The sequence below is a fragment of the Heloderma suspectum genome, chromosome 5, assembly GCF_057233095.1.
Source record: "Heloderma suspectum isolate Gila_16-S chromosome 5, 16-S_ref, whole genome shotgun sequence".
NCBI lineage: Eukaryota > Metazoa > Chordata > Lepidosauria > Squamata > Helodermatidae > Heloderma > Heloderma suspectum.
In genome coordinates, this window is record NC_139462.1 from 186288139 (window position 1) to 186296199 (window position 8061).

The following is an 8061-nucleotide window of genomic DNA, read 5'->3' on the forward strand; positions in this document are numbered from 1 at the left end:
GACAGACAGACAGACAGACAGACAGCGTATGCATATATGTACACACACATGTATACACAGAGAGAGACACTGTTATGTTTACATCACTTTCAGACATACTGCTATATAGTAGCAGTGAAATAATGCCATCATTTTATGTGAAAAACAAAAGCATTACAATATATATATATGTATGTATGTATGTATGTATGAATGTATGTATGTTCTGTTATTTCAACTTGGATACATTAAACCCATATTGAAAATTCCTCAGTGTCTGAACAAAAGAATTCCTCCTTTACTAATTCTGAAAGTAACTCATCACAGCGGGATTCTGAGGCCTAGTGAAATAATTGTCTTAGTGTACTGCCTGCTGTGTTCGATATTGAGTGGAAATGCACCCTGCACTATCTTATATCACAATTCTCCCTTTATTTAAATAATTTTAGTCAGTTTCGGGGTGGGGGGAGCACAAGACCTTTATAAATTAACAGCAGGGAAATACCAAAGGTGTCAGATTGCATATTTATCATCTTTTTCGTGTAATACTTAAATATGTATTAAGAAGTGACTGACATAAATTAGGCAGATTTCAGAAGCCACAGGCTGTGGCTTGTAGAGGACCCCCTTCTGCTTGACATTTCATCCTTGTCAAAGATCAAATTATTTTAATTTAGGCTGCAAATTATAAGGAATGAAGACTTCTTTGTGGGAATTCCCTGTGGTAATCTGACTTTTGTTGTTACTGCTGCTTGTCAGTGTGCAAAAGATATAATATGCATGCAAATAAGGTTAAAAAATATGTACTATCTAATTATCCAGCCAGTACATTCCACTTGAAGACAGTGGGAGGCCTGACACACAGTATGTGTTTGATTCATTGAGGCCTGCAGGGTATTTACACAAGATTACTTTTAATTATGAAATTAATATCTGTTTATCAAGAATGTATAGCAGTAAGTGAGTATACACATGAGCAGAATTTTTAGTCAAAAGAAATCATCTTAATGTTTAACACATATATGAGATGTAAAAAATAACCAAAGTTTGATTCCAGTACAAAATTAAAGACACTTCTCACCCCTCGCCAAAAGAAACTCAATACAAATTTGCACGTTTTGTTATCATTCCAGCTGCCAAGTGATTTCAAAATGTGTCACTGCAGCTTTTAGGCTCCGTTCCATGAATATTATAAGCAGATTTAAACTTTGATTCTTATAAGCAAATCTGACATGGAAGCCTAATGCTTCTCTTTTTTCCAAAGTGAAAGGTAATATATAGAAAGAGGTGGGGGAGCAGGTATTGTATAGAATGCAGAAATGACCATGATCACACAGGTTACAATCTAGAACAGGCAGCCAAGACAGGAATGAGGAAAGGCAGTGCATTTATACTGAAGTATTGGGAGCAGATTAGGAAAGAGCCAGATACGGTATAGTGAGGTTACGGTGGTACAGAAAAAGTTTGATAAGTGAGTCTTGAAAAGGAAACTGAAGACGGAGACAAAGGAGACCACCTTGCAAGTACACTTGGGCTAGTTGGGACAATGTGGTACAGCCTGTACACAGCAGAGCAGCTGAATCATCCACCACCACCACCACCACCACCACCCATTGGGCACATCAGTCTCACTTCTGAGTTCACTACATGAACCTATTGGTAGGACTGAGTGTGCAAATTTGAGTGAATGTATGCTCAAACGGCTCATGAATGAATTCTCCTGAAAATTGAGGAAACAACTGTATTTAGTAAGGCTGTGAGAGCTGGACTGTAAGGAAGGCTGAGTGCCGAAGAATTGATGCTTTCGAACTGTGGTGCTGGAGAAGACTCTTACGAGTCCCCTGGACTGCAAGGAGGCCAAATCAGTCCATCCTAAAGGAAATCAACCCTGAGTGCTCATTGGAAGGACAGATACTGAAACTGAAGCTCAAATATTTTGGCCACCTAATGCGAAGAGAAAACTCCCTGGAAAAGACCCTGATGCTGGGAAAGATTGAAGGCAAAAGGAGAAGGGGACGGCAGAGGATGAGATGGCTAGATAGCATCACCAATGCAATGAATATGAACTTGAGCACGCTCGGGGAGAGAGCGGAGGACAGGAAGGCCTGGCGTGCTATGGTCCATGGGGTCACGAAGAGTCGGACACGACTTAACGACTGAACAACAACAACAACCAATGTTAATGTCCTACCCCCATGTCCGGCTTGCCTGGCCGTGGGGGGGGGGGGGTGTTGCAGGCGGGTGGGGTGAGCAGACATGGTGGGCCGCCATTGGTGGAACCCCGTGGTACCACCGGGAAAGGGAGGGGCCGGAGCGTTTTATGCTCCGGGCCCCTCCCAACAGCCTCTCACTTGCGCGGCTCACTCCCGCCCTCCCTCAAGCAGTGTGGGCGCCAACCGATTGCCCTTTGGGGCCAAGTAGGTATTTTTGGCTCGTAGTCCGATTGGCCTGGGCTGTGCATCTTTTTGCCTACTTCACACTGTGAAAGGGGTTGGGCGTGTCCTTTAGGTAAATTTGGTCTAATTCATGCTCAGTCTATGTCAGGAGTGTTTCTGAGCACAGGGAGTGGGATAGTAGTTCAGATTCTGAAGAAGAACTGCCAGACTTGGGGGAGGTATGTTCCCAGGCTAGTCCAGACATGACTAGGCAGGCTCCTCAGGTTTCAAGGGTCCAGCTGCAGGAGGAGGGTCCCTCTTCACACCCCCCCGTGAGAGATAGCGAACAGGGAGAGGCGGGGTTTGGGGAGTCTGAATTAATAGATGCCAAGCACAGACACAGAGCAAAGAGGGAGAAGGCCGGGCCGGAACTTAGACAGTCTACCCAATTGGCCTTGCGTGAACAGCTGCACCTAGAGACCTCACGAGAGAGAGAGAGAGAGAGAGAGAGAGAGAGACCTCCCCCCACCCCTTAAGTTAGGCTAGTGAGACTGCTTTCCTTTCAAACGGCGGGCAACTTTCATAGCTATCTTTTGAACCCCCAAAGGCATTTCCTTGTAGACTGGGAGTCACTGAGAATTTGCATCTGTATGATCCTTTGAAGAAATGGATTAGAAGCTGTCGATTGAAGCCTCTTGTCTGTGTTTGATTTGGCGTTTGAAGTTCAGTGGGGGCAAAAGGAATCCTGACGGTCTACGTCACATTACAGATGTCGGCTAGGACGGGCAAAGGAAAATGAGCGTAGGGATGGTGAGCATTCAGAGGCACCTTATGGTGACAGGTGATGCCTGAGGTCTCCTGAACGGGTTTTGCGGCTCAGCAGGGGGATAAGGGTTGCTTAGGAGACCAACTCACCTCACTTACTCAGGAGCTTGGCGGCCCAGGAGATGGTGACAGGGGAAGGTTTACCTCCCCCATAAGGGGCAGTCCGGAGAGGTGGTGATGCCGTCACACCACCCCTGAGGCTGGGTATGTTTTCCCCCATAAAAGTGCCAACTAGCTGCTGGTACAGTCAGTGCCTGTCCTAGGTTTCCCCTTTGCAGATATTTCAATAAATGTGGCCCCATTTTTAATCCAAGCACTTGTGTCTGTCTCTTTGTTACCCCATCTCCGCTCACAAATCCAGCACATGGAAGACCTGTGAGTCTGGAGGTGATAGACTTGTCTGGTAGATGGGGGTCCTCTTTCCCTCACTGTGCATGATCGAAGGCCATCCAGAGCTTGTATGGGGTATGGTAACACTGGCAAGGCGATGGCAGAAAATAGTCACAGAACCTTTTACTGCATTTTCAAGGATAATTTATGCATTTATTTTATTTCTAAAATATCTTGGTCACCTCACCTGTACAATAGTAGCTTCTGAAGTGTTATACAAAATACATTAATGAAAAAATACAGTAAAACTAATAAATCATAATTAAATAAAAAATCTTGAATAAAAATGATCATGTTCATAAATCAGGGTAGTGAATCAGATTCCCAACAGTTAAAACAATGAAGAGTTAAACGTCGTCAGATATAATCCTGTGCATGTTTAGACAGAAAAAAGTCCTACAACTCCCAACGTTCCCCAACAAGCCATAGTGGCTAGGAAATGCTGGGAGTTGGAGGACTTTTTCTGTCTGCACACGCATAGGGTGACCAGCCACATGGGCAATTAATGAATTTTAAAAAATAAATAAATAAAATGAATAGGATTGCCGCCTTAAAAGCCAAGATTAAAACAAAATTACCATTTCAGTAGCAGGAAGGTAAAAAGACATAAAACAGTTCAATGCTCTGAGTAATCCCTTTATTGAGATTGTTTTACAATTGGATCTGAACAACCAAGGTGTACGTACATGTAAGCAATCACGTATTAATTCATATACAGCTAGTTGCCACTAGCTGTATCGCTGAATACAGATGAATCCTAAGGACTTTGAAAAGATAGTTTTTTCTTTCCAGATTGTTCAGTGACATTCAGGTTGCACTTAGAGGATAAAATGATGCTATTACAACAACTCAATGCCGTATTATATTGCTATTACAACAACTCAATGCCGTAACAGTAATAGACTGTTATCCCATTCTCCCTCCACCTCCCACTTCCCGTTCTTTGCTTGCTGCTCAAAAATGGTGCCAAAGACCTCAGTTTCTCACCTTGGCATATGCAGCAACCCCCCCCCCCCCCGCACAGTCTGCTCACACCTTGAGCAAGAGTAGCTCTGCACATGGGCTTCAGTCGTTGGATGGATCAAGGTGAGTTATGGAGGCCTATGGCCACCACTATGTCCATCTGCTTGCAACTCCTTATTCATCAGCCACCTCTTACTTGCTCACTTGAACTTCCAGTCTTCTGTGTACGGAGCTGCTACACACCGCCCTCCACATGTAAAGAGCTGTATCATAACCATTATTTAATCATTAATTGTGATAATTAAAACATGCAAAACAAATTAGGAGTTTTGTGTCTGTTACAAAGATGCTTCCATGCAGTATTGTCATAGTTTTTATTTGGATTACTAGTTGAATATGGAAAGCAATACTAAATATAAATTTGGAAGATTTTAGAACAGGAGATGAAGCAATCTAATAGTACTATCCTAATAAAATGGGGAAAGCATAAAGCATCGCAGTAATTCAATGCAGAGTCCACAACATCACTCAAACTGGAAGGAATGATTTCTAGACTTAAAAAGCATGGTGCTCCATATCCATTAAGGCAATTTTTATGTGAGATATTTAACTTTTTCATCATTTGCATCTGTAATACAAATGAAAGAACCAGATTGAGCAGGTAGCTGTTCATAACACTCTGGCATGGGCTATGTCATTATGTAAGTGGCTCTGGTTGTGGTTTCAGCCAATTTTAAACATACCAGTGCAAATCTCCCACCATGTGGGGGTTTAGGTATGGCTAACACTGGCCCAAATCAAGAGTGGAGATTCTTCTGCAAATGGTTTGTTACATGAAGTTCAGTGTACAAAGCTGCTTACGTAGGTCCAACCAAATTCAAACACTTTAGAGTTAATGTGTGCATATGTTTGTGTATTATTTAATTAGACCATTATACATTGTTTGTTCAAAGGCTCAAAAGCAGTGATAGGAGTTACTGAGCTTTTTAGTGCTATTAGTAAATTAATCCTTAGGACCTCTAACACAGAAAACTAGGGTGCCAATTAATGCTGATTGTGAAGATAGCTTGAGCGCTATCAATATTTGTCCACTAATCTCTGTGATGTGCCTTCAGAACTGGTCACAACACAGACATTAGTTCTTTGCTATCACGTTATTCTGTTTTCAGTTACACAAATGCCCTGCAGTACAGGGATGGGAACAGGATCCTGACAATGGCCTCTGTGCTACTTCTATTGTGTCATAGGGTAAAATATTTTTTTAAAAATGAATATGTGTAAATATGCAGAGCAGTGTAACTCTGATGATAAGTTAATTCTGACATCCTTTTAGTCCCACACTGATTTCTTCCCTTGTATCTTTCTTCTTTGTTTGCTGACAAGTGTGATGGAATTCAGATAGACTTGAACAATATTTCTCTGGAAGGGATTGCCATTTTGAACATTCCAAGCATGCATGGAGGATCAAATCTTTGGGGTGAGACCAAGAAAAGACGAAGCCATCGTCGATTTGAAAAGAACAGGTCAGACAAAAGAACCCCTGTTACAGATGCTAAGGAACTGAAGTTTGCATGCCAAGGTGAGCATTCATGTGGAAATGAATAGTTGGTTCTAGGTTCAAGCTTCCAGATTGTATGTGAGCCTTACAAACAGCAGATGACTGTTGAATGTATGAGAGAGTCTCTGGCTGCAATTCCTAAAGGTGGGGATTTATAGAAGAGTTCTAACTAGGTCAGGTGAAAAGTTTAAGTCTATCAGCTATCTAAACAGCATGCTTCCTGTCTGGGCTCAGTTTTTGTGATTTCTTGACAGCTTCAGAAAAGGATTTCTATTTCCAGTTTAATGTCTTTTCATAGCTTATATAAAAATGTAGTTATTTTAACAGAGATGTGTTTGTGTAGTCTTCGTTTGGTGCATTTTGCAAAATGACAAGGCTTGTTAATCTCTGTTCAGTTATTTATTTATACTGAATAAATATCCTATCAAATGATTTTATTTCCAGAATGAAGAAAAAAGCACTAACCCTATCATAACTAAGTCTCAGATTTGATGGTGCATCTAGGAATTTTCTCATTCAAGTTTCTGTTCTTCCTAGAATTTTAGTTATCTTAATAGGACTTGGCAATTTCTTTCCAAATTTGGACTTCAGTGGTACCCACATGTCAATAAAGTGCAGCAGCCTTATTTTGCTGTTCTTTGTGTAATCCCAATTCAGCTATGCCAACCAAATGGATGTTTTGGTTTACATACACCTGCTTGGATTTTTTTAAATTATCTATCTATATTGTAGTAAGGGATTTTGTTAGCTGAAGACTCTGACAGTGATTAACAGAGGTGTTCTAATGTCAAGGAAGGTTCCCGGACATACTAAGTGCTACGGGAATGAAAAGGTCAACAATTTAACAAAGCGTTAGCAAACAGTTCAGTTTCTGTGAGGAAGGTGAAAGGTCAGTTTGGGTAGGATTAGAATGCCTTGCAGGTTCTGAAGTTAGTTGATTATTGGATTGGCAATCAGCTTTTACAACATCACACAGGTTGGAGGGATAGGATGAGCCGGGTGGGCAAGTAGAGAGACTGAAGAATGGAAAATTGGTTTGGAAGAGCTCCCAGAGGAAGGGTGCAGCAGGACATGAAATCCAAAGGCAGATTGCAGACTAGGCACTTGACTAAATCATAGGAGCCTAAGGGAAGAGTATAGAGAGGAGACAGAGATCAGAGAAAAGAAACACAGAAAAGACAGGAAGTATAAAAAAAAGGAATGAAAGAAGAGCTGGAAAAAAGAACATAAAAACTCACACATGGCCTGAGAGAAAAATATGTATTGCTGGCTAGAAAGTGAAGGGGAGGGGTGAAAATAGTATTGTGCAGACAGAGGGAAAAGTAGGCAGTGGGCCAAGACAGAAGAACTTAAAAGATGATGGAGGCATGGAATTGGACCAAGTACAGAAGGGCCATGAGAAAATGGGGCTGAAGAAAACTTCGGCCAAGGAATAAATAGTAGTCAGGGTGTGACCCATTAAACAAAGGTGAGGAACTTTGCTGTATGCTGTAGGACTGTGGTCCAGAGAATCAGAGGCACATTGTGTTGCCTGGTCCACATTCTGAGGAAAAAGTGTGAGCCTTCCCCAACTTGGTGCCCTCCAGATGTTTTGGACTTCAACTCTTATCAGCCCTAGTCAGCATGGCCAATGGTCAAGTATGCTGGGGGTTGTAGTCTGAAATATCTGGAGGACCTTAGGTTGAGAAAGGCTGAAATAGATGATCCATTTAAAATACAGGCTTCCCAATCTTGTGTTTGCTCCCATGTGCAAAGTAGGGATGGGGAGATGTGGGCAGAGGTGGCGTGATCAATTCTTCTTTGACCTGCCACTTTCACTCTGCAAAGCCTCTGGCTGCTTTTCCTCCACCTAGGCTCTGAGACAGGGTGTCCCAAGTGTGGGAAAGGGTCTCCGCTTAGGGAAGGGTTTTGGAGGGAAAGGGTTACGCACTTCCCACCCCTGCCCACTGCATCTCCCCTAAAAATGCCTTA

General features: G+C 42.3%; 1 protein-coding gene across 1 annotated transcript in view; it reads left to right on the forward strand.

Moving 5' to 3' along the window:
• LOC146344947 (diacylglycerol kinase beta) overlaps positions 1 to 7250 on the forward strand; it is a 325000-nt gene extending 317750 nt beyond the window's left edge. Inside the window, exon 22 of the mRNA XM_084860457.1 lies at positions 5916 to 7250. Coding sequence (XP_084716583.1) covers positions 5916 to 6137 — 222 coding nt within the window. The 3' untranslated portion in view covers positions 6138 to 7250. The remainder of the gene's footprint in view (positions 1 to 5915) is intronic.
• Positions 7251 to 8061: the final 811 nt, after the last annotated feature.